Below are 27,038 nucleotides of genomic sequence, written 5' to 3'. Positions count from 1 at the left end.
TATAGCCTACGCCGGATTTCAAACATCTGGATTCCCGGCAATTACTCACGGACATGACCACAATATTATCTCCACAGCCATTCAGACATCTCTGCCCTCACTTGGTACCCAGGAACATCCGGAAGCAGCACAGCACAGTACTCTGACTCTGCGCGGAGGGGCGGATGAAATAACGCACGCTCTTCTTCTATGTTTTATTTTTCTTCCGTCCAAGCCGTGGAAATTAACCGAAGTGCTTCAAAGTCTTTAAACGAACGGACAAGTTCTTGTCAAAGCCTTTTTTTCCATCGCAGAAAGTCTTCCTCTACGGTTTTTTTTTTCCACTTGTCGAGGATGGAACACTGAAGGTGAGTAAAAAGAATCTGTTAAAAGTTTGTCTTAGAAAATTCCCAAGCAAAATAAACAACGTGTATTTTTAAACATCTATCTATCTATCTATCTATCTATCTATCTGTAGGCTATAAATTGTGACATATACATTCAGAATTCCAGTGAGAATTTTTTGTTTTTTTTATTGAAATGTTTTATGTTTATTTGTTCTATAAAAAGTGCAGTGCCTGAGAGGTTTAAACCTTTTTTAATACCATAGAGCCTTTCTGTGATCTGTCATATTTGTAAACGTCATCTGTATCATTTTACTGTGCTGGGGGAGGCCCGTGTGGAAAAAAGTGATTGATTTCCTGTTGGTCATATAGCCAAAGACTAGAGTGCAAATCATGGGCTTCAACATATTACACAAGTTAATGGGCATGGCAGCAATTATTAGCCCACGCTCCATCTTAGACGACTTCCTGCTTACTTGACTGTCAACGTGGTTATTAGATTGCTGTCAATTACAGGCTACTCTGTGTTGTTTGTCTACAATCATAACATGTGCACACACACACAGTGAAGCTGGGTGTAAATCATGGCAATAAAAACATGGATTTAATCTTGAGATTAAACCTCATCACCTGCTATTTTGCCAACGCCCAGAATGGGCAAGATCTGATACTGTAGTCTGTGAGAGGCAGCGGAGAGCATTAGTTGTGAGCACTTAAGAACTGTGAGTGTGCAGGTCCCTTAGGAGCCCAGAGATACGAACCTTGGGATAACTCTGTGTGGGCCTACATGTGCTGAATATTTAAGTTTAAAGAATTTGTTGTTTTAAGCCTAACCATACGACCAGAAGCCGACAGTCCAGCTTGTTGTGGTGGTCAGTTTAACAGGCCAAGAGTGACCAAAAACTGTGTTGTAGTTGGAATGAAGCCAAAAAACATTGTTTCCTGTAATCTGTAGCTCATTATTGGACGAAAGTTTATTGTCAAAATGTCTTGTGAGTGAACGGGCATGTGTGTTTTTTACTGACTGACATCAAAAAAGTATGAACCACACTGGTTCTTTTAGGTTGTGTTTTTGACAGTAGTTGAGCCTGAGTACTTTGAGAAGTGAACATGATAAGGAACTCTGTGCTTTTTTCCCCCAATGGTTGTAAAACTGTACCTCAGGTCTCTTGAATCACTTTTTAAAAACTTCCCATGTCAGGGCTGTAAAACTAGGTCCTGCTCGCTCAATAAACCAGATGTTGCTTTAAAAAAAAAAAAGTGTTTAATTTTGCTGAATGCTCTTGGTTTTAACAGCCTGAGGTAATCTGCTAAATTGTATTTGCCTTCTTTACTTCACATCAGACAAAAACAATGAATTGGCTAAAAAGCCCACTTTATAGTGATGATCTCTGACAATCGAAAGTTGTTTAAAAAAATGAACTGATGTCCACTTGGTATGCCTGTGTCTATGGTGTGAGTGATAATGTCTCTCATTGGAATGGAAGAAATTCTTTCAAAGTGTCTGTAACACTTTAACAGACTGACTGAGGGCCTTTAAAATTATAATTCAGGATTTCAAAGAGGGGTTGTTTAAGGTGTCCTTAGACAGCACTGGCTTTAACTGCCCTGAATTTAAACATCAGCACAATATGAGCAACACTGATCCAGTAATACGTTTGAAAAATGACTCTTTGTTCACTGGTTCATTACAGTGCTCTCTATCCTTTCCATAATAATGTATTTCATGTGTTATATTTTTTAATAACTGCTGACCCAAACAACTGATCTGGTTCCATGTTATAGGTTTGAAGTTAAAACACATCATTCCAAATGAAAGGGTTGCTGACTTCATGGTGAAGTGATGAAAATAACCACAAATAATATAGTTGTATGTGGACTTATTTAAGTGGCTAAAGTACACATTTCTTGTGAACCTCTCTTTGTTCTCTCATGCTTGGAGCTTACAGTCTGCTCTCAGTGATCAATTAAATGTGTGGATAAAGAAGATAGAGAAATCTGGTGGTTCAGGAAACATCAACAGCACAGACAATAACAGTATCTTTATCCTTTAATTGGTTCCATTGGTTTCATTAGGAAGCATATAGAAGCAGCAGCCTTCAGTCTGTCTCTAACCTCATCTAAGTACCTGGAAGTACTTTGAAGTCAATGAAATTAAGTTTCTAATGATAAATGAACATTAAATATTGAAACTGAGCTTCTGTTTCACACTGCGTTAGTGTTTAATATACTTAAAGGTGAATCAGGCAGAGACGGAGGAGGAGGTAAGACATCACTTAGAGCTGAACAGAAGGACACCATAGGGTGAATACCAAACTAACGTGTTGACATTGTGTTCCAGCGAAAGTCAAGGGAAACATAAGACTCCATTTTAGGTTCGTCTGCGTGAGGTCATGATGCCGACAGGTTGCAGATAAAGTGAAGTGGGCCTATTTGAAGCTTCAAAGTGGCAGCTCATATCTCCCGTTGTGTGTAATGAGTGGGGAACAGATTGACAGATTGATGCATACCACTTTAGGGGCTAGACATGACAGGTTGACCTTGTTGGCTACAGTTGGCTTAATATCAACGTTTGTAGTATCTTTTTTTTAATTCCAGGTAGTTATTACACACTTCTTTTCTCTCTGTTAACTAAATGTTGGTCTACTGTTTTCAACCAAGACCATATTGTTTTTAAATAGTTTGGTACCTTAGTAGTAATATATAAAGGGACTTTGTTTTCAAATGATTATGCCGTAGAGAGGTTTCATTAGTGAACAAGATGCAGAAGAAACACGATGTGAAGAACATTTGAACTGTAACTGAGTAGTTTAGCCATGAACAATATCATCCAATAAAGAGTGAGTATATTAGACACACTGCACTTCTCACTGTATACCCGATAAAAGGCCAGAAAGGATTAACACACATACTTTGCTATAAAACACTGTATTAACATTAAACTTTTATCAGTGTTTTGTAAGAAACATGACTAGAAATGTTGTTGAAATCTTTTCACAAATGCTTCCCTTTAATTTAATTTTTATATACCGTAAGCATGTGTTGGAGCTTCCTTCTTGCATGGCCTCATTGATGATAGACACAGATTGATAGAATTTAAAGTGTATATAAAGTGTATATGAGGTCTTTCGGTGTTCTGGGTGACACATTTTGTCACATTTTGGAGTTATGTTGAATTGTATTTGACATTGACATGACATAATTAGATTAGATGAACAACAAAGTGGGATTTGTGATATTTCCGTGCAGAGATGACGGCAGAAAATGTGTGCTTAAACAAGCCGATTGGAGATTTTCTCTTTATGACATCACAAAGGGGAGTAACTGCTCCCCCAGGTGGGTGAAACTCCCACAGCCAGTTTGTCCTACACTCTGAGTAGGACTTCACATCGTAAACCACATGGCATGGTGCAAGAAAGCTAAAGCTACATTCCCTTCAATAGAGGGGTGTGGTCAGATACAGCTCACTTGCATTTAAAGCTATAGACACAGAAACAACCTGTCCTTAACAGGGCTGACATAAAGGGGTTTATACGCATGCTAAAATATAGGATCAGAGTGGATTTAAAAAAAAAGAAACTTCACAGAAAGGTTTAGGTAACCTGTGAGACTTGTTTAAACTTGTTGAATAGGAGTATGTGTATGTGCGACCTTTATTGCCAAGCATCATTTTTTTCATTATATACATTATTGTAGTAATATTATTGTTATTACAAATTAAGCTTTTTTTAAAACCAACTTTCAGTTTGCCAAGTTTTATGACTCAAAATATTTGTTACAATGTTTGAGTTGGACTGTGTTGACTGTTACACAAATATGAAATGTTAGGCATATTTATGTCAGGTTTTTATGACCTGTCCTGTTAATTAATAACTATATATGTTATTACAATATTCAGTACAAAGCAATGTTTAAGAAGTTGCAATGATATGGTATCCAGACAAATGTAGGCTAATACTAATTCGCCATTTTTGTACAGGTGACAGAAGTTTAACAATCCTATGCTGTGTTCAGTTGATTTACCTGTGTGTTTGTGATTGATTTGTAGCATCACAGCTTGTGGAAGTATTCTATTACAATATTGCATTCAGATCAGAAAGAAGCTCTCAGGGGCAGGGCACCCAGAGAGACAGTACAGCCTGTGGTACATTCATATTTAATACTGCATATCTCTGCCTCACACATTATACCAGGCAGGCCTATTAGCAGGATGAATCTCTTCCTCCCTCTGCTCTGTCTGAGGGAGAACTGGACTCTTTTCATTTTGAGGGATGGAGGGAAGGAGCCAAGTCTTACCTGGAATTGATCATTGTCAAGTCAAATCTTAATTTTATCTACAGTGGAGCAGATAATTAGATCTAATTTTACCATAGCTGGCAAAAATGTATGTGTATGACGGGCCTCTATAGGCTCATTATAGGTTACCGCTTCCTGAGATGATGATCTCTCAGAACAGAACCACACCCACCTTCCTCTCATTATAAAGCACTCCTCATCTTCCAACAGAAATATAGTACCAAACATACTTTCTTTGAATGACTGGATCCCAACAAGATAACATATTATGTTGGTTTATGAAATAGAGGGGGCAGTAGCTCAGTCTGTAGGGACATGGGTTGGTAAACGGAGGGTCAAATCACGTCACAGACCAAGTCTGAAAATTGGTTTGGTAGCTGGAAAGGTTTCAGTCCACTTCCTGAGCACTGCCCAGCTGACCTTCAGCAAGGCACTAATCCCCAACATTGCTCTGGAGAGTTCGCTGTGCGCAGTCCCCTCACTCTGAATGAATGCATGTTCATAGGTTCCTGTTTATGCATGTGTGTGTATTTCAGCCTATGTGTGTGTTCATGTTCATTATCCTTATCCTATCTGACCCTGCAGGCCTTTCCCATGTTGGAGGCTAGCTGTTCACTCTGAAGGTGCAGGATGAAAAGATGGCACAGCTGCTTGTACCACCAGGTATAGACAGCTTCCGTCACTTTAGTCGTGAGTCCCTCAAACTCATCGAGAAGCGGATCGCCGAGGAGACGTCCAAGAAGCCCAAGGGGGAGAAGAAAAACCGCAACAATGACAACGAGCTCAAGCCCAGCCGTGACCTGGAGGCAGGCAAATCCCTCCCTATACTGTACGGGGACGTTCCGAATGGCATGGTGTCGACACCGCTGGAGGACCTGGACCCCTTCTACTGTAATCAAAAAGTAGGTTATACAACAGTCCATGAATGGTGAAGTAGACATACTGTAAATGGGACTTTTTACGATACTTATACTCAGACTGGTGTTTTTAATTACATCATTTAAAATGATACCAGATAGACTTTATATGGTGCAACTTGTGCCATATAAAGTTGTGAATCCCACAGGCTACTTGTGTGTACCAAAGTAAATGACAACAGGCTCTTATTTCACTGATTGTACAACAATTGGACCCGTACAGATATATGTAGATACTACAAGTTAGCTGTTCTGTGATGATGTGTTTACAACACACGTAGAAGAAGCAAGAGGGAAGGAAAATATGTGTGAACAGGCTGTTTCATTTCCTGCTCATTCCTGAATCTACATTTGACAAACACAGTTATAGATTTTGGAATAATTCTATTTGAAACTATCCTTTAGGTGTATTTGTAAACCCTAATCAAATGAATTCTGTCTATTGTATTCATATCTATAATTTCTTTTCAGACTTTCATAGTTATAAACAAAGGAAAATTCATCTTCCGCTTCAACGCCGCTCCTGCCTTGTACCTTCTGAGCCCCTTCAACCCCATAAGAAGAATATCAATGAAGATTTTGGTGCACAAATATCCTTTTCAAAAGACATGTATCTGATATGCGATATAAGTCCTCAATGTTTGCCCTGCTAGATAAGATTGATTATATAGTTATTCATTAAGCTCCCTGGCTTCCTTGACAACTACCTGCAAATTATTCAGTGTGGTGATTATGTGCACTATTCTTGCCAACTGTGCATTCATGACTCTGAGTGAACTGCCAAAGTGGGGAAAAAATGTCGAGTAAGTTTTCTCATACACTAAATACCAGGTTTAGTAGAGGAACAGCCCCCCCAAAGGCTTTCGTTTTTCCAAACACCCCTACCTGAGGTAGAATAAAGTGCAGCAATGCTTTTTTAAATTACTTAATTAAGTCTAGTTTATGAAATGGATGGTTGTATAAATACGTTTAACTAAAATTTTCTTACTGAAAACTGAAAATAAGGGCTTCTTCAGGAGGGACAGCGCCTGCTGTATCACACTTATTTTTGGAATTCAAGATCAGTATGTTGCCTAATTTGAACTGAATGTTCACATAGCATTATTATTAATAGCTATTAAGTAAAGTTTGCATCAGTACCATTTTACATTTTTGAAACATAAACACTTAAACATGCATGTAGTTTAGGCAAAATTGAATTTGGAAACAAAAAAAGGTATGTATATCAACATCTGTCATTTTCTCCGGATACACTTTAAGATTTTGGTTGAAATTGTCTTAAGGCCCTGACAGACATTAATAATTAATGTGCTCTCTGCTCTGAAAAAGGAATGACGAAAATATGTCTGCTGTAGCAGTTAAAGTTTGATCAATGTCTCCCAAGAGGTACCAATTGGATGAACCAATCGGGCCTCCCTGTCTCCCTGCTCGTTCTCTGCCTCATGCATGCTCAAGCCCACTCTCAAAGCATGAGCTGAAATCTGCTTCTGGACCAATGACGCTTGTGCATGTAAGTGAGGGGTGTGACTTTTGAGGTGGCACAGAGGGGGGAGAGTGGGTACAGACGGAGCACTGAGGAAATGCTACTTTCAAAATCATTCTTGTTTTCGAAAATGACCAACCCTGCCTTTAAAATAAAGACACCAACCATCCAAATCTGTCTCTTATATCTTCTTAAGACCTTTATCTTATCATAACAGTAAGTTATTTGACTCTTAACTTGACCCTCTGATGTCACCGGCCCCTAACAGCAAACTAGTGGAGGCAGGATGTGAAAAGAAGGACACAAACAATAGATGAAGACAAAAAAACTATATAATATAATTGTATTTTATTATATATTTATTATATAATAAAATAGTCGCTATTTTTGTTAAGTAGATTAACAGGCGACAGATGGAGCTGGCATTTGAATTTTTTTAAAACTCTAATGATGGTGTAAATGTGTGAGATCTTATTTGACCTTTTTTGTAGAAAACAAAGATAGTTTTGTAGTAAAATATGTGTATACAACCTCCCATTTCATAAACTTAACATGTTAAAGGCCTGAATAAATATGGTTAAGTTCTACCTTTGTTCTGCTTTGATGAAGAGGATCTACATTTTTAGGCTCAAAGTTCCTCTACTAGTAATATATATTTCATGAATTGACTATTACACAGTGAAAATGTGCTTCAGCTGGACTATTATATTTTGTTTCCAACAGGTACACCTTTACTGCAGTGTATACCTTTGAATCCCTCATTAAAATTTTAGCCCGAGGGTTTTGCATAGGGAAGTTCACATTTCTAAGAGATCCCTGGAACTGGTTGGATTTCAGTGTCATTGTCATGGCGTAAGTACTTCAGTCATTATAATTCATGAACAATTGTGACATATTTCACCATAAGGTCCTTTCCTATAAAGCCTGTGTTCAAGATGCAAAAGCAGACGACAGACAAGTGTCATGCCTTACTGGTTTACTGGTTTGTTGAAAGTATTTTATCATTTGAAACCATTACTCACATATAAAATATCAGTTATTAATTAGTTCATAAGTGAACTTTGAGCGCATAATTCATTCTCAAGGCCGCTAACCGTTGTGTAGTTTCCTTATTAGTAGTCAAATGGGTTCTTTCTCAATCTGGGATGTGTTACTATTTTAATCTGTGGATGGATACATATTCAGGAGGTCTTCTCTTCAAAGGAATAGTAATAAAGTTTGGAAACCTAAAAACAAGAGCAACAAAACCATATAGATAATCATCAGATTCATCCTGTCAATTTGTATTTTACGGGACTAGGTTACAAATCCTATTTCTCATCCCTTTATTTCAGCTTTCACCACTATGCATTCTTCAGTTAACCTTTTTTACCTGATACTCTCTAAACTACAACACAATAATGGTGTCTATATGTATAACGTTTCAGTCTATCAATTGTATGTTTTCCTGCAGGTATGTAACAGACTTTTTTGGCATTGGCAATTTCTCAGCCCTCCGGACATTCAGAGTGTTGAGAGCGTTCAAAGCTATTTCAGTTATCCCAGGTAAGCAGTTGGAACAAGTACAAGTTAGCTAACCCCTTTTCCAGACTTTCCCAGGCTCTGACCTTCCCTGTGATCTTTCCCTCCTCTAAAATCTTTCCCTCCTGCAAATGTCATGACATGTGCGTATGTTGGCTTCGCCATTTATCATAAACCAAGTATTTCCAATCCTCAACATCTCAGTTTAAAGCTCGCAGATTAGTCTAGCCACCTGTTAGCTTCCACTGTTAAAAAAGCAAAGCTCTCTGGAAATACTCTTGCCTTGTTTGAAATTTAAGCTCCTTATTTATACAAGAATATGTGGAACAAAAAATACAATGTCTTGTATTCTTATTTTCTTTCTTTTTTTTCATTCAAATGTCCACTGTGAGTCCCAGTATTTTAGGGATTGAATGCAAAATTGGTGGAGTACTCATTTAAAAAAATACTTGCCTAGCGACTGAATCTCTTTGAATTGTTTGCATGTGCATGTCTTTTAATCAATTATTTGGATTAACAAGTGGCACTGTCCTTCAGGCCTGAAGACCATCGTTGCAGCGTTGTTCCAGGCAGTGAAGAAACTTGCTGATGTGATGATCCTCACTGTCTTTTGTCTGAGCGTCTTTGCCCTCATAGGGTTACAACTGTTTATGGGCCATTTAAAGAATAAGTGCATAAAAATCCACAATAATGCCACAATAAATGGGACTGAAATGTATTTAAAGGATGGAAACTTCAGCTTGGAGTTATATAGATCTGACAAGAGTGAGTATCAAATTTGAATAATTTGCACTTTTACAAACAATTACAAACCATTAAAGATATTCATGATAAGAAGGATGATGATGCTCATGATGATTAAGAAGTTGATATATTATCCACTTCTTTTGAAACTATGCCTCTACTTTCAGTTTAAGTCAGTTACTCTTCAATATAATCTGTGGTTGCGCTTGCGCCGTGTTAAACATTCACAGAAAGATGATTTATTTCAGCACTCTTGTATTAAATGCATTTGAAGTGCTTTTATTCTAATCGTATTTCTTTGGATTTTTTTTGGATTCTACGTTTGACTTCTTTGCAACCTCTGCGCTGAAAAATCCCTGCAGATAATAAAAGTTTTTCTCCTTTTCCCGTCAGATAATCATTACTTCCTTCCAGGCAAACGAGATCCATTGCTTTGTGGGAAAGGCAGTGAAGCTGGGTAAGCTTATTGCCGTACCACCGGATGAATGAATACAATATTGAGTTATTTTATTTCTCATATGATGCATCTGTTTGTTGCAGGCTGTGTCCAGAAGGCTACGAGTGCATCAAATTTGGAAAAAACCCAGACTATGGTTACACCAGCTTTGACTCGTTTGGTTGGGCCTTCCTCTCTCTTTTCAGACTGATGACACAGGATTACTGGGAAAACCTTTACCAGCAGGTATGCTGTAGAATTAGAAAACCCTGCCATCTTTAGGAGTATAGTGAAAACAATGCATCACTTCTTCAAAGAATAATTATGTGTAAATGATGTAAATGTATTTATGTTTAATTATGCTGTTTTTCCAGCATATGCAAAATAAAGGGGAACAAGAAGGGATGGAAAAGAGAGGAGAGAAATATATGAATCTATTCTTATCGATGAATCATATGAATTGTGCAGTAATACAGTCGAACATCAACCCATACACAAACATACATAGGAAAGAATACCTTTATGAATGTGTACAGATAGGATATTTATACAAATAGGCTTTTACAAAATCAAAAACAAAGTTTGGAAACTTTGATTTAAGTTGTCTGTGTACATCCTGGAATTATCATGACCCTAAGATGGGCAAGAGAACAGGTAATGTTTTTGAAAATGTGTAAAGCAATGATTCTTTTTGTATTCATAATACAAACAGACACAATTCTCTTTTCTAAAAGTATGGCCACAACGTATCATCTAAATATTTTAAAATTCACAAGTTGGGATCTAAAGGGATTTTCTAACCAATAATTGCAGATTAAATTATTTAGTCAATACATTTGATATTTAATGTTTAGTCCAAATATTCCTTTGTAGTTCAGGTTTCTTTAAAGATGTGACCTTATAAGCCATCATAGATTCAATCTTGGTCTTCTGCTTGCTCATTATGTACGCTGAACTGGTTTAGTGGCAGGTTCATAAAAATGTGGCAGTATGCTTTTGTAAATACTCTACATGTACAGGCAGTGCTTCCTGTGTTAAGGTGGGGCTTATTCAAAGACAAAGCATTCTAGCATTACAATATTGGCATTAAAGACTGGTTAAACAAACCTCTGAATGAAGGGCAGGTGCATTTTGGTCAACAGACAAAGATGAGTCCCACGGTTACTCAAGTAAACACAGCTTGAATAGCCTTAAAGGCAGATAGCCATCAACTGAATGGGGCTGGTTAACATTATAATATCAGCAGGTAAAGCAAACACCAATACAGCAAAGCTCCCACTACTGTTTGTAGTTGGGTAGCATTACTTGTTTGGGGACTATGAACAAGCCCTTTCATGTGTCTGTGTTTTGGTCATGATGCAGAACAGTGGATTTCTATACGATTCTTTTTTTATTTTTTTCTCTTGCTTTTTTTTGATTGAAAATAAATCAAAAACCAAATTTAAAGTTCCTGAAGGTAAAATGTTTAGTAATTACTATTTCTCATTGAAGAAATCATATTTAACTGTAAAATACCACCAACAACAATAGTTAAACATCCAACTGTTTCCTGCCATGTTTCTGTGATAATTAGAATTTGGTTTAACTGAAGTTTCATCTTATAAATTAGATTCAGCTGTTTATTTATGTTCCTTATTCTGGGGAAAGTTATGGGCTTTATTTTTTGGAATAATTGTTTTTTTAAATATATATGTTTGTAGTGATAAGCGGGGCAGAAGCAAATACAAACACTCTGCCGACCCATGTAATTTCTTGCATATTGCGCAACTCATTAAAAAAGTTTTTCCTTCCAGACACTGCGGGCAGCTGGGAAGCCCTACATGATCTTTTTTGTGCTGGTGATATTCCTCGGTTCTTTCTACCTGGTCAACCTGATCTTGGCTGTAGTTGCTATGGCCTATGAAGAGCAGAGCCAGGCCACCAAAAAGGAGGCGGAGGAGAAGGAGGAGGAGTATAAGGCTATGCTTGAGCAGCTGAGACGGCAGCAAGAGGAAGCTCAGGTACAGAAAAATCGAAGCTCAACATAAAACCAACTTTTGTTCCATCACTACAGAATGTAAATATACACATATAGTGTAGGATTCAAAATGAACAAAGGCTTTTTTTTAACTAAATATAGTATATATATATATATCATGGTGTCAATATTACAGTAACTATTTGTTTTATATGATTTGTTTTGCCTTTGATCTCTTTTTCCTGGTCTAGGCGGCAGCTGCTGTAGCTGCCGCAGAGGGTGGAGGGGTCGGCGACAAAGCTGGAGTGACTGAGAGCTCTTCTGGCACTTCCAAACTCAGCTCCAAAAGTGCCAAAGAGAGACGCAACAGGCGAAAGAAAAGAAAGGAGGAGCAAGGCAGAGGAGCTGATGAAAAGGTTACTAATTTGGAGTGCCAGGACAGCATAAATAAAGCTCACTGCCGCTTCTCAGTGGACGCTAACCTGCTCAACTATGACATGAAATGCTCGACAGCACATCAGGTTCAGTACATTCTGTCAGTATGATTTGTTCATGAAACTGTCATATTTATCTCCCTCTTAATTTAGAAATGTTGCCTGGTTTAAAGAATATATATTATCCCCCTTTTTCACTTTTCAAACAGTCCCCTGTGGACTAAATGAAACATCTGTGATGTGTTTTGGTCAAAATATAACATGAATCAAGCACCAGAGGAGGTTTGGGACTCTGTATAAACCAGCTTTCCCAGAACGCTCCGTTTGGTGCGTGTGTCTCTTTAAATGCAATGAGCCCCCCTGAGTTTTCCCAGTAGACATCACTCCTCTGTAGTGATAATAAAAATGGCAGACCTGTGGAAAAGTTTTTCACTAGGCTAGAGGTGGAGTCCGTGGGTGGAGGGAGGGGCAAGTATTTTTTTTTATTTTTTTTTTACCACAGTCCAACTTGTGATGTCACAAGTTAAGAAAATTTAAAATGGGGGCATGTTTCTCTCTGCAGTAAGACTTATGCAGACCACAAACAAAGGACTGGATGGGTTTATTTCAAATTCTGTGGAACGATAGACACTCAGGTTACCCAAACAAACATTGATAAAAAAACTGTAAAATTGGATTTTTCATAATATGTCCCCTTTAAAGCTTGATATGCACCTTTTTAGATAGAATTACATTTAGGTTATTCTGAATCTACTTAATATAAATAATTCATTCTGACAGTTCTAACGTGGAAGTGTTCGATTTTAGAATATTATTGTGTGATTGATGTTTATTCTGATACTGGTGTTACAAACATCTTTTCTTTTTCTTCATCATTGTCTTCATCATAACCCATCTTCATCTTTTCTTCTTGAACGCCATCAACTTTGTTTATTCTAATGATTATCCATCATCATCAAGATGCTTTTTTTTCTTCTAACAAGGTATATGATTGTTATGACTTTCATTATTAAGAACAACATCAACGTTATGATCATCTTCATCATCGCCGTCATCATGATCCACACCATCTCTATCATCATCATCATCATATTTATGATCATCATCATTATCTTTTTATCTTCATCATTCTTATAATCATCATTGACGTCATCATTGCCATCAACAACATTATCATGGTCATGAATATTTTCATCATCAATATCACCGTCATCATCATCATCATCACCACCATCATCATCATCATCATCATCAGGCCATGCTCTTTTTTATATATTTACTGATTGTTGCCATCGATGTGACTGTCTCTGTACAGGCAGTATCAGGTGTCCACTGAAGAATATCTTTCTCTTCTAGTCCTTTCTGAGTTTTCGTGGCCCCCTCTTCTCATCCAGAAGGAACAGCAGAACCAGCAATTTCAGTTTCCAGAGCCACGCACAGGACATTGGGTCAGAAAATGAGTTTGCTGATGATGAGAACAGCATTTTTGACGACAACTTGAGTCAGAGGGGCTCATTGTTTTTCCCCACCAGTCGTGATCGCAACAGCAGCAGTATGAGCCAGGGCAGCTTCTTGCCCAATTTCTTACTACAAACAAATGGAATCAAACACAACTCTGTAGATTGCAATGGAGTCGTGTCTCTGATGGGATGGAATTCACTCCCATCTTCACCAGTTGGCCTCCTTGTGCCACAAGTGACGATAGATATGGCCTCTACTGCAGACAATGTAAGAAAAGGGAACCCAGAACATATGGCCCTTTTCATTTGCTTATAGCTCTTTCTTTCTTTTTTTTTTCTTTTCTTTGTCCATCACGGGCTGACTTTAACTTCACATCTATTTAGCATGTTTTGGTTTCAGTGTGATTGGTATGCTAAATGCCAACTGTTGGATGCATTTCTATGAAACATTGCCTACACCTATATCCTAGCCTATGCGTTTTTTAATTGATCATTTTTGTTGGTGCCAAAGTGGATACATTTACAAGCAGATGTCTGTGCTTCATACTAAAATTGCATGCTAAAAGAGCAATCACACCTTAAAATTAAGGAAATATTTTGCATGGTATATTGATCATTTCTTTCATTTTCTTCGTCTAAATGACATTTTTGTGTTGTGCTAATGCATGTAGCGCTCTTTATTAAATTAAATGTTACTCTGCTAACTTGCTTACAGTAAAAATGCTTACATCAAGTAATACTACTTATATTTCCATCTGGTTAGAGCATTTTAGCTTAACAACAGCTACACATGGGCACATAACATGCAAGTAAAGCAACAAGATTTAGATCTCCCCCTGCTCACTAGCTGCCATCATAAACCCCACCATCGAAATAGATAGTAGATAAGTCAAACTATTAAAACAAAATGCACTAATCTTTTTCTTAAAACCAGTTTTATTATGATAGTTATTAGAATGCAATTTTGTTTTATGGTCAGATTGTTAATGTTGTTAATTAGTTAATTGATGCTACGATAAGGTATTTGTTTACAAATGCACCTCCTGCAGTGCTGTTTACACTATTAGCAGAGTATAACAGAAATGGTTAAATGATATGTAATGAACGCAAACACAAGAGTCATTGAACATCCATAAACATGAGTGTCAAATTAACAAAGAATCCAATCTGCTGTGGACTGTACCCACTTGAAGTATTTTTGTTCAGTAAAATGTGTATGTGATGTGTTTTTGCTTAATTTTTGTCAAACGGGAGAACGCTCCTGTGTCCATTTGTATATTAGGTCCATGATGTGTTCCGAGGTTTATGAACATCCATCTGATATTTGTTGAGATATTTTACTAGAAATGTCAATTGTCATCCTGATAGCTACCATGCATAAAGACAGAAGCAATGAGCAAATCTCAAAATGTGTTAAAGACTTAAGGATGAAACTACTAATTTCCTAACTCAACTCTGAACCTCTGAAATGCCTGTTTGTTCAGTACCAGGGCAGGCATTTATCTTTATTGTGACAGGTTATAACATTGGGCTTGACTGAAATATTTCTTTATTCTTGTAAACCATGGGTGGAAAATTTCTATACAGAATTCCCTTTGCTTTTTTTATAGTTTTGCTTTCGCAGCTTATTATTCAAAATATTTATATATATATACTAGGGTGTACTTTTCTTTCTGTGGCACAGTTGCATCTTTAAGAGTGCTTTCTATCTGCAGGCTGACACCACTGACACAGGTGGAGGATCAAACCCAGAGTTTATGGACTTCCTCGAGGACCCAGACGCCCGACAGAGATTGCATAGTATTACAAGTGTAATAACAAGCACAATGGGGGGTAGGTGTTTTCACCATGGCATGCATGACATATACATTTGATATACAGTATACTTATATTATTTCTTATACTGTGTGCATCAGAGCTTGAAGAGTCAAGGCAGAAGTGTCCTCCTTGCTGGTATGATTTTGCCCACACCTTCCTCATCTGGGAATGTTGTCCCTTCTGGTTGAAGATCAAGAAGTTGGTTTCTCTGATAGTGATGGATCCATTTGCAGACCTAACCATCACTGTCTGCATTGCACTTAACACATTGTTCATGGCCATGGAGCATCATCCAATGAGCGAAGGATTTTCTAAAATGCTCTATGTAGGCAATGTGGTGAGTAGTTTATCAAATATAATTTTATCAAATGCAATATCTTTCCCCTCAAATTTGCATATACCAATGTTTGGTACATCTGTTGTTTTATTCCCCCTAAAAATAGGTATTCACTGGGATTTTTACTGCAGAAATGGTCTTTAAGATCATTGCGATGGACCCATATTATTACTTCCAGGAGGGATGGAATATTTTTGATTCGATCATTGTCAGTTTAAGCTTGATGGAGTTTTTTTTGGAAAAAGTGGGTGGCATGTCTGTCCTGAGATCATTCAGATTGGTAAGTCTTTAAATGTGCATCATTGTCAATTTTGTATCTGTATATTGAGTCTATAGATATAAAATATAGGAAATAATGTTTCTTTTTTGGTATTTTTTTTTTACAGCTGAGAGTATTCAAGCTGGCTAAATCATGGCCCACTCTAAACTCTCTTATCAAAATCATTGGTAATTCAGTGGGAGCGTTAGGCAACCTGACGCTTGTGCTGGCCATTATCGTGTTCATCTTCGCTGTGGTGGGCATGCAACTGTTTGGAAAGAACTACAAGGACTGTGTGTGTAAAATCTCTGACGATTGCACTCTGCCCCGTTGGCACATGAATGACTTCTTCCATTCATTCCTCATTGTGTTCCGAGTGCTTTGTGGAGAGTGGATAGAGACCATGTGGGACTGTATGGAGGTGTCTGGGACGGCCATGTGCCTCATTGTGTACATGATGGTCATGGTTATTGGAAACCTTGTGGTACATTATCATCTCTTATGGTCAAATCATGAGTTCAGTTTGTCTAACATGTGTGCCTTTTGTATGACTACTTTTTTTAAAATGTCATCTTAAACAAACTCTTGTCTTTATCTGACAGGTGCTGAACCTGTTCCTGGCCCTGTTGCTAAGTTCATTCAGCAACCTGGGATCGTCTGATGTTGACGAGTCAAACAATTTGCAGATTGCCATTGGACGGATACATAATGGCATTGCCTATGCTAAGTTAGTACTTCGAAGTCGCTATAGCCGTTGCTGTCTCAGGCATAAGAAGAAAGGGAAGGCGGAGGACAAATCCCAGGAGGAACTGCATAAACCTTTAGGACCCAATGGTGTCCCCAACCACATAATCAAAGACTTTCCCAATAATGGAAATGGGGATGTTACCGGGGTGGACAAAAGTGGAGACAAATACATAGTGAACAGCAAGAGTGATGATTCAATAATGTCATTCATCAACAATCCCAGTCTTACTGTGACTGTTCCCATTGCTGTGGGCGAGTCGGACTTTGAAAACCTAAACACGGAGGACTTCAGCAGCCTCTCGTCGGATGCAGTTGGATGCCGTGTGGTAGGGATGCTATTTTTTTTTTTTACGCAGGACTAATGTTTAAGACGTATGAAGAATTTAAGAGTCAGTTGTGGTTTTCTGCGTTTGTATCTGTTGATGTGGTGTCTAAGTGGTGTGATCTATTGAAGCACTTTGCCCACAACCCATGTCAATAAGGACTGAGGAAGTGACATCATGTTTCTCCTAAAGATCTCATATACCACAACCCTTTACGAATGAGGAAACCATAAAGACAGGAAAATACAGCCTGTAGATTACATTATGTGCAAATTAGGTCTGAGTGCTTTGGAGCTGAATCCAAGGATGTTTAGCTTGTGTACTTATTTACTTGTACTGACTTTTTTTATCTCCAGTCAATATTTCTGTGCCCATTTATTTAAAAGTTGTACTTGATTGCAGCTTTGCAGATGCTCTAATAGTCTTAAGAGACTTATCAGAACGCTAAACTAATGTTGTGTTCTTATTCATTCCATCTCCAGTCCTGAATTTGTACTTTTGTTTACGCCTTTTTTAATGCAAAACGCAAAAAAAAATTGCAAAAATGGAAAACATGTTCTTATCTCAGTGTACGGATTAGAATCAGTTTGCCTTTTCTCATTGACTTCACTTGTAGTTTTATTTGGTTTTATCTGTTTAATTTTATCATGATTAATTCTTGTGTTTTAATCTCTTTTTTTTCTGGGTCGTCGATAAAAACTTGAGCGGTTTTGCACTATGGAAAACAACTATGAACTAACACATTTCCCGCCCACTAGAACAAACCAACAAGCCAAACGCTCAGAGTATTTCACAATAACATGCTTACTCCATTCCCTGCCCTGCATTAGCTGGTCCCAGGGTAGCCGAGTGCTCCTGCATGCTCCATGAAGGCATTCAGTCGGTTCTCCCATCTATTAGCAGACACACCCTGTAGAAAGCCATACAATAACAGGCTGAAGTAGAGACCATGTTGTTACTGTACAACAGTGTCGAGCATTCAAATGTTCATCATTTCTTTCTCCCTTATTAAATATGTTTTGTTTTTATATTTTTATTAAATAAAAGGGGCAAGTAGTGTGTATATTTTGTTTGCCTCTAAATGGCAAACAATTGCAGTGAAAACAGATCATGCTGACAAGGCAGTTCAGTGGGCCCCTAAGAAGAATCTAACAGGAGTATCTTTGGGCTAAAAGAATTAAAACATTGCAGAGGAGATTTGTTAAACATTGTCATAGCAGATTTAGTTATTATTGCATGGTCCTAGTGAATCTTTGGCTTTCAACTGAGTGCATGTCTATAATTGTTTTTCATTTCTTCCTATCAAAAGTTCTAGGCAGTCATCTGTTTAAATGTAACCTTTTTAAAGCGATATGGGATGCAAGGATGATGACAAGCATGTTTTAGGCATTTCAGCGCCTACATTTGGCATGTATCTGTTACATTTGCTTACCGTATTTGTTTTTACTCTGCTTAATCTGCAGCCTATAGAAGACGATGGTCAGTTTAGCTCCTCTGAGGGTAGCACAGTGGACGGTATGGCAGATGGAGAGGGAAAGTCAGACGACTTTGAATTGGAAGAAACTATGGAGCCAGATTCTTGCTTTCCTGAAGGTATAGACCAATACAACCAGTGCCACTTGCTTTGGCCTGAATGAGAAACGTTTTATGATGCTGAATATTCACTATTTCCCCTCTGTTTCATCACAGTCTGTGTGCAAAAGTACAATTGCTGTCAAGTTAATGTGGAAGTGGGCCGCTGGAAGATGTGGTGGACTCTAAGAAAGACCTGTTTCCGGATAGTGGAGCACAACTGGTTTGAGAGCTTCATCATATTTATGATCTTGCTCAGCAGTGGAGCACTGGTGAGGGCATTGGTAGAAAATGTCAATATAGCCTTTGCTGTTATTGTTTTTGTTTACTGGCTTTTGACATATTTTAGTATTAAATGTTTTAGAAATCCTTTGTAAAAGTCTGTTTATTTCCGATATACTCTCTGCCTCTATGTCCAGGCCTTTGAAGACGTCTACATTGAAAAGAGGAAGACTATTAAAACAGTACTGGAGTTTGCCGACAAAATCTTCACCTATATCTTTATCCTGGAGATGTTACTGAAGTGGGTGGCGTATGGATTTGCTAAGTATTTCACAAATGCCTGGTGCTGGCTGGACTTCCTTATAGTTGATGTAAGCACAAGCACATCTTCTTACACACAAATACTTTTCTTTTGAGAGTCATACTATCTGAAAATGTTCTGTTAAGGTGCCCTGCGAATGACTAAACATCTGTGTTTGCTTGTGTTCTAGGTCTCACTGGTTAGTTTGGTAGCAAACGCCATGAACTATTCTGATATTGGTGCCTTCAAGTCTCTGAGAACACTGCGAGCTCTGAGGCCGCTGAGAGCCTTGTCACGATTTGAAGGCATGAGGGTAAGACTCACTTGATACCCTTGACCACTCTGAGTTGCAGTGCACTGTATGATACTAGTTCACAACACTGTTCAGAAAACAGACTCTGGAGTCCAAAAGCAATATGAAGGTTCGAGACTTTGCTTGACCTATTGAGTTAATCCCCTTAAAAAATGTGTTGCATGTAAATAAAGCAATCCTCTTCTTCCCTGACCCTTTTCTCCAGCTGTCATCTGTTCAACTAATAGGACACAAGTTTAGGATACCTCTACTCTCCATTAATTAACCTGCAAAAAAGTATTAAAAAAACAAAGGCCTGTATTTCACCCCACACAAAGCAAAGGCAAGAGGCACCGCACAAGTTTCATTTCTAGTTTCTGAGTGATGCAATAGTCATCCCCCCCATACCCATATACATACATATACATTAATTGTGCTGCAGCCTTCTTGCAGCACGTCTTTGTTGTTGCAAAATGGAGCATTGCATTATTAAACCGACGTTGTATCAAATGCTCTTGCTGCTCAAAATGCTCTGCAGATGTTTGCAACTGTATAAGTGGAATCAATAGCAGAACAATGAGTGCAGCACACAAGATCTTCATGATTGTTTACTTTCACTTTGCGATTACCTCTTTACCCCACCCCAGACCTTTTTGTCCAAGGATCTTTGTACACATGGTTTTGTTTCCAAATTCTGCGCCTCTTGTGAAAACGAACCGCGCCAAACCAAAAAGAAACATTGTATTTGAACTGGACCAAAGAAAGCAAACTAAAGGACGTTCCTGGTGCGAATACACCCTAAAACATACATTAAAGGAACACACAGACTCAATGGTACAGTCACACATGAAGGACACAACCAATGTAAGTCATGAAAATAACTTAAAATTTCACCTGCAATTTAAGTCCTCAAATATTTATACTCGCTGTACAATGAGACTATGCATTTAGTGATGAATACAGCCATATTAGCCGGCAACAAAGAGTTGGGAGTTTCACGGCCATCCTTATTATAGATCCTGACTGCAATATCCACTCATGACAATATTTCATATAATGGCCTGAGATTGTGTTTTGTGTATGGGGGTACAGTGTAAGAAGAGCAGAAAAAAAGCTCTGTAATGACTTAAACATGGTCTATTAAACAAGGCCAATATTATATTAATACTGCATTGTTGCCAACACACAGAGAATGGGAGAGGCTCTAAATGACTTCATTCATGTTTTTGCCCAAAACACACTCGTGAATAATCAAGAGACTTAACACAACCTATTTCTTGTTTAAAAGTGACAGACAACTTAAAACATGACATCCAGAATTGCCACTAGTTGTACTGTGTTACATTTGCATATAGCTTGGTCAGCTGTGTGGACTGGTTTCCAGTCTTAATGCCAAGCTAAGCTAAAATCTCCTTGTTTCATGTTCACGATTAACAGCTAAACAAGAGATTGATATTCATCATCCTATCTAATGTTAAGCAAGAAAGTGAAAACAACTATTCCCAGAATTTGAAACTTGAAAGTGAAAACAACTATTCCCAGAATTTGAAACTTGAAAGTGAAAACAACTATTCCCTTAATTTGAAACAAAATAAAAAAGTATTTTGCAGTGTTTTTCTTTGCTTTGTTTGATGACTTATGTAACTGTAGGGGGACAGTTGCCAGCTGCTGGAATCAATATAGCATGTATTGATTAGCTACTTTCATATTGTGGTGGTCTAGATTTACAGCACTGTGAAGATGATGGTCTTTCCTCATGTCGTAGTCACGTGTGTTCCCTTATTTTCATGAACAGCTCGTCATGTGCATAATTAGCCCTACATTAGCGTTCTATTTTATTTCAATGTTTTGGATATTGTTTGCTCTTTCACATGATTTCTTCATGTTTCATTTATGTTTCTGTTTACAGTAAGCACAATTTGTGGTGTCATCTCGCCTCTACAAGGTGTTCTGTTTCAATATTTCTATACAATTTAGCAGTACCCCCATAGATACCCAATACTCTTAGATACATTGCATTTTTGTCCTGCCTCCTTTCCTATTTCTTTCCCCGCTAATAAGATGCAGTTATCGTTGTGTTTGAGCTTCGGTGTTTGTCATAGCAGTGATGAGCTCATGGTTTTGAAACATTCACTCTTGTGTTCTCCTGTTCTTACCATCACCACAGTATACAGTGTTATACATCAGATCTACATTTAATGATCTCTTCCTGCTGTAATCACGGATCGTATTTTTTGTGTTGATATGCAGGTGGTTGTCAATGCCCTACTGGGAGCCATTCCTTCCATTTTCAATGTGCTGCTGGTTTGTCTCATCTTCTGGCTCATCTTCAGCATCATGGGAGTCAACTTATTTGCGGGGAAGTTCTACCGTTGTGTCAACAAAAGTACAGATGAAATTTTCAATACAACAATTGTGAAAAACGAGGCTGACTGTAAAAATCAAACAAATAGTCGCTGGAAAAACATAAAAGTCAACTTTGACAATGTTGGCTTTGGTTACCTTGCACTGCTTGAAGTGGTAAGTGTGAGGTAAAATATGCAAGTTGTAGTATCACAACATGCACTCTTCTCTTATATTGTTCATTTTTTTACAGGCTACATTCAAAGGCTGGATGGATATCATGTACGCTGCAGTGGACTCTAAAAACAGGGTAATCAAAAGTTCATGACTAGCTAATCTTGTTTGCTACAGTTTTTTATCACTTTATTTCTGCCTCAGTATCACAGAAAAAAGCGATGCATGTGTGTGACATCAAACCACATTAGTAATATCATCGTGGCTTACTTTTTTTAAAACAAAGCCAAATATGAAGAATAAAAAGAAAGCGTTTGCCTTTATTTGGCTAGGACAGTAGATGGAGTAGGAAATCAGGGGAGAGAGTTTATTTCGTGCAGGAAAGGCGCCGCAGGTTGGATTTGAACCCAGGTCGCCTGCTCGAAGGCCTATAACCCCTGTACATGGGACGCAAACTCACTGGCTAGATGCTCAGCATCACTACTCATATCAGAAGTTGAAAAAGAAAAAGGTCAATTGCATATAGTTCCACTGAGGGGAAAATAAAACTGTCAATCTCAAATGCTAAGTACTGACTTTAGTAAAGACAGATCTCTTGATTTGTATGCCCAGCTTTTGTGTAACACATTTGTAATGTTTGTAGAATGATCATCATCAATATTCAATAATGGATTTTTATTATATTGTCAGAACTGTTATCAAATCCACTTGAGTTTGCAATTACCATTGAATCCTTGGTGTTCTCTGACATTGATGTATGATTTGTTTTCAACAGTTGCCAAATGAGCCGTGGCTGGGATTAAAAAATATATAATTTTAACGTATTAATATCTCTATTTTCAGGGAGAACAGCCTGAATATGAGATCAACCTAAAAATGTACATGTATTTTGTTGTTTTCATCATATTTGGAGCATTCTTCACGCTTAATCTCTTTATTGGTGTCATCATAGACAATTTCAATCAACAGAAAAAAAAGATAAGTATCAAATCAGCTTTCTAATTAAAATTTGATGTATTAACCAAAGCTTTGAAATGATACTAGAGCAACAATGTCTTCCTTAAGTAAAAATCCTATTTCGGCTGTGTCTTTGCAATAAATGTACGTGTGATTAAACTTGTCTTGCATTGCCTCTTTACCTAGGGGGTCAAGATATCTTTATGACTGAAGAACAGAAAAAATACTACAATGCCATGAAAAAGTTGGGGTCAAAGAAACCACAAAAACCTATTCCTAGACCATCAGTATGTTACTTTAATCAAAGCACAATTTTTCTCAATTAATAATTTTTATATTAAAGAATTTCTTTCTTTCTTTGCTTCTCCACATTTGTTTTTATTTCAGAACAAATTTCAAGGATACATCTTTGACCTGACAACAAAACAAGCATTTGATATTGTCATAATGGTTCTAATAGTGCTTAATATGGTGGCCATGATGGTGGAAACGGATGAACAGACAGAAACCAAGATCAACGTTCTTTGGTGGATCAATGTAGTATTTATCGTCATCTTCTCCGGAGAGTGTTTGTTGAAGATGATCTCACTTCGCCATTACTTTTTCACAAATGGATGGAATGTATTTGACTTCATTGTGGTCATCCTGTCAATCATTGGTATGACTCTGTTCACTATTACTCTCAAATATATGAGTTATTCATTGTTTCACTATACATGTGTTATTTCTAGATTTCTATTTTACATGTTTCCTCTTTTCCATAGGTATGTTTCTCTCAGACCTGATAGAGAAGTATTTTGTGTCACCAACCTTGTTCAGAGTCATCCGATTGGCTCGGATTGGCCGTGTCCTCCGCCTGATTAAAAGTGCCAAAGGAATCCGCACGCTGTTGTTTGCTTTGATGATGTCACTTCCTGCTTTGTTCAATATTGGGCTCTTGCTTTTCCTTGTGATGTTTATTTATGCCATTTTTGGCATGTCAAACTTTGCGTACGTCAAGAGGGAAAAAGGAATCGATGATCTTTTCAACTTCGAGACATTTGGCAACAGCATGATCTGTTTGTTCCAGATCACAACATCAGCAGGTTGGAGTGACTTACTAGATCCAATTCTTAACAAAGACGTAGAGGATTGTGACAGAAACAAGGAGCATCCTGGCAGTTTTGTTAAAGGTGATTGTGGAAGCCCTTCTGTGGGAATTGCCTTCTTTGTGAGTTACATCATCATCTGTTTCCTGATTGTAATTAACATGTACATTGCAGTCATCTTGGAAAACTTTGGTGTGGCAACTGAGGAGAGTGCGGACCCTCTAAGTGAGGATGATTTTGAGATGTTTTATGAGGTCTGGGAAAAGTTTGATCCTCACGCTACTCAGTTCATTGAGTACAAGAAGTTGGCAGATTTTGCAGATGATCTGGAACCACCATTGCGCATAGCCAAGCCAAACAAGCTCGAATTGATCTCTATGGATCTACCCATGGTTAGTGGTGAACGAATTCACTGCCTGGACATCCTGTTTGCATTCACAAAACGTGTCCTGGGCGAGAGTGGGGAAATGGACATTTTAAGGGCTCAGATGGAAGAACGCTTCATGGCCTCCAATCCTTCCAAAATGTCCTACGAACCCATTACAACCACCCTCCGGCGTAAGCAGGAGGACACGTCAGCTGTGGTCATCCAGAGAGCATACAGACAGTATGCAATCAGAAAGGCTGCCATTGAGTACCTTGATGCATCCAGTGATAAAATTCAAAAGGATGACAATGAGGATGTTCTCCCAGACAAACTGAAAGAAAATTCTAGCATCGAACTAACACCTCCGACAGCCCCTCAGCAAGCATGTAACAGTGGGACAATGAATGGAAACAATAAGTATGAAAAAGACAAAAGTGAAAAAGAGGTTGTTGGCAAAGATGTCAGGGAGCAAGATATATGAATATATGCTGGAGTTGCATCAAGGACATTTTATTATTGACTAAATGTTTACATCTTATGACAGAAACAAAGACATCCATTGGACTTCCTTCATTAGTATGGCTATCCTTGCCAAACTAACCCTGCTTCTTTGAGTCTAAAGGTTCATTCCTAAACCTGCAGCTCATTCAGGCTGATGAAGGACAATGTGGGCTTTGTTCAGGAGCAAGGATGCCTTATTGGCTGTTGGGATTGTAAGTGTTCTTAAGGACGCACTGGGTTAAAGCTATAACTTTTATTGACCATATTTGTGGTGGCCATTTTCCTCTGGTTTGATGTGGGAAGCTGGAAAGCTTAAGGCTTCTGTAGGTTTCGGGTTGAAAAAAGTGTAAATGCACGGTGTCTAAAAGTTTTTCTCATTCAACTGAAAATACAATAAATGGTTAAAATCTAAAGGGGCATTAGGCACTATTTTCAAGTTCAAAAATAACTTGATTAAGTGATACACAGATGTTAGACGTTATAACAGCATTTGAGCTTCACATCATGACCGTGGTATCAAAGGACAATGGCTGCCATGTTAATATGGTGGAGTGCAGCTAGTCTGCTAACCAGTGTCTTGAATTATTGTTATATCACTGACTGTTGTATGTCTTTATTTTTCAAGTCAAAATAATGTTTTTATGTTATTACTTCAAGAGTTTATGGTTTAATGAATGGAGTTTTTATACATTTTTTTACTCTTTTAAAAGGCTTTCTTTTCCTTAAGTGGTAGTCTTAACAATGAGCAGAAGTACTTTAAAGCTAATTGTGCTAACTGATAGCTTGACAAATCAAAGAGGCCACATTGGAGCTGCTGCAGTTGACTGGAAATGTAGACCTGCATGAATGTTTCTCCATGGTTAAGCATGTTAGATTGTACTATTTACAATCGGCTTTTCATGTTTTCATACACAGTGTAAAATCATGACATGGTTGTTTTTAAGACATTAAGGAAACATTACGTGAGCATACAGTCCAAAGAAATTCAGCCAAGTGGGTTGCATATGTTTTATTATGAATAAGCAGAAACAATGAAAAGACATTTTGCACATTAACATTTGTTGAGCCATAAAATATTTTACATATTTCCTCTCAACCTGCTGTGTGCTATATATGTGCCATTGCCAATTTGGCTAATTATGTTGATCTTTTATCTCCCCCTCCCCACCCCTTGAAAATCTTTCAAGAAAGTTTGTCAATTAGAGCTGAAAATGTGAGAATAACCTCACGTTTTTGCTCAAGGCAATGGAGCATTCCCTTTTAGATGAAATGGATGTACTGGTGGTAACGTTTTCATCATAAGACAACGTTTGATAGTAAGTGATATTATATGGTGTGTAATCTATTCTTTACTTTTATTTGGACATTGGGATTTGAAAAATGTTGCTTGATTTATTATGTATGTGCTTTTCATGTATGTTTTTATTTGCCTCTAATTCTTTATTCTGACAAATATCTGAGGTGAAAGAAAGATGTCAGAACATAACGTTACTCATCCCATGTGCCCCTGGAAATTTGTTACAATTTAGTAGCACTTGATTGATTTTTTGTCTGTTCATACTGTTTTAAATTCACCGTATACTTTGTTAAAACTACATCAGTTGGCATAAAACATGATTCTATTTACATTAAAATATTTTGCATGCAACTCAAATGACCAATATTTACACTATACATTGTGTATAATGAGAGAATGTTTTAATTACTAAGAATTTTACATCAGCCATTATTCTATGCATACTGCTTGTAGTGTACAAATAAACTGCATGCACTGCTATAACACATTTCACTGAAACGCAAAAAAAATAATTAAAAATTACATGTACCTCAATTATGCGTAATTGTTATTCTACGATGCAATATAAAAGATATTTAGCATTGTTTATGTATGCTACTTCTGCGGGAGCATGATCAGATGTAGAAGTTCTAGAATAAGTGGATTTGCTTAAAGGTTGAGTCATGCTTTGTATGTTTTTAGTTGTGATTTCTTTTCTCAATGAGAATTATCTTTTAATCATGGACACTCCAGTGGAACTGTGAGCTACATTGTGTATGTCTCTTTAAGTCTTTGGTTTCTTTGTTAATTGATTAGATCAGCCTTTACTGTTTGCCCAAAATATTTGACTTATTTTTTAATTTAACTAGTATTTGTGTAATTTCAATAAT

At 37.6% G+C, this 27,038-nt stretch overlaps 1 protein-coding gene across 1 annotated transcript; it reads left to right on the top strand.

The window, feature by feature from the left end:
* Nucleotides 1-140: 140 nt before the first annotated feature.
* On the top strand, nucleotides 141-26,962 carry scn1laa (sodium channel, voltage-gated, type I-like, alpha). Its single transcript, XM_079356979.1, is given in 28 exon segments — nucleotides 141-347; nucleotides 5,205-5,521; nucleotides 6,008-6,130; nucleotides 6,133-6,146; nucleotides 6,259-6,339; nucleotides 7,743-7,871; nucleotides 8,473-8,564; nucleotides 9,078-9,305; nucleotides 9,678-9,741; nucleotides 9,825-9,966; nucleotides 11,514-11,720; nucleotides 11,929-12,198; nucleotides 13,468-13,839; nucleotides 15,287-15,404; nucleotides 15,488-15,726; nucleotides 15,833-16,006; nucleotides 16,113-16,469; nucleotides 16,588-17,058; nucleotides 18,519-18,648; nucleotides 18,745-18,899; nucleotides 19,047-19,220; nucleotides 19,341-19,463; nucleotides 21,693-21,962; nucleotides 22,039-22,095; nucleotides 22,803-22,937; nucleotides 23,099-23,203; nucleotides 23,304-23,574; nucleotides 23,681-26,962. Coding segments are annotated over 27 exon segments (5,937 nt in total). The 5' UTR covers nucleotides 141-347; nucleotides 5,205-5,257; the 3' UTR covers nucleotides 24,853-26,962.
* The last annotated feature ends 76 nt before the right edge of the window (nucleotides 26,963-27,038 follow it).

The sequence above is a fragment of the Symphodus melops genome (assembly GCF_947650265.1).
Source record: "Symphodus melops genome assembly, chromosome: 12".
Lineage (NCBI taxonomy): Eukaryota > Metazoa > Chordata > Actinopteri > Labriformes > Labridae > Symphodus > Symphodus melops.
This window is presented reverse-complemented; position numbering and strand designations above follow the sequence as displayed.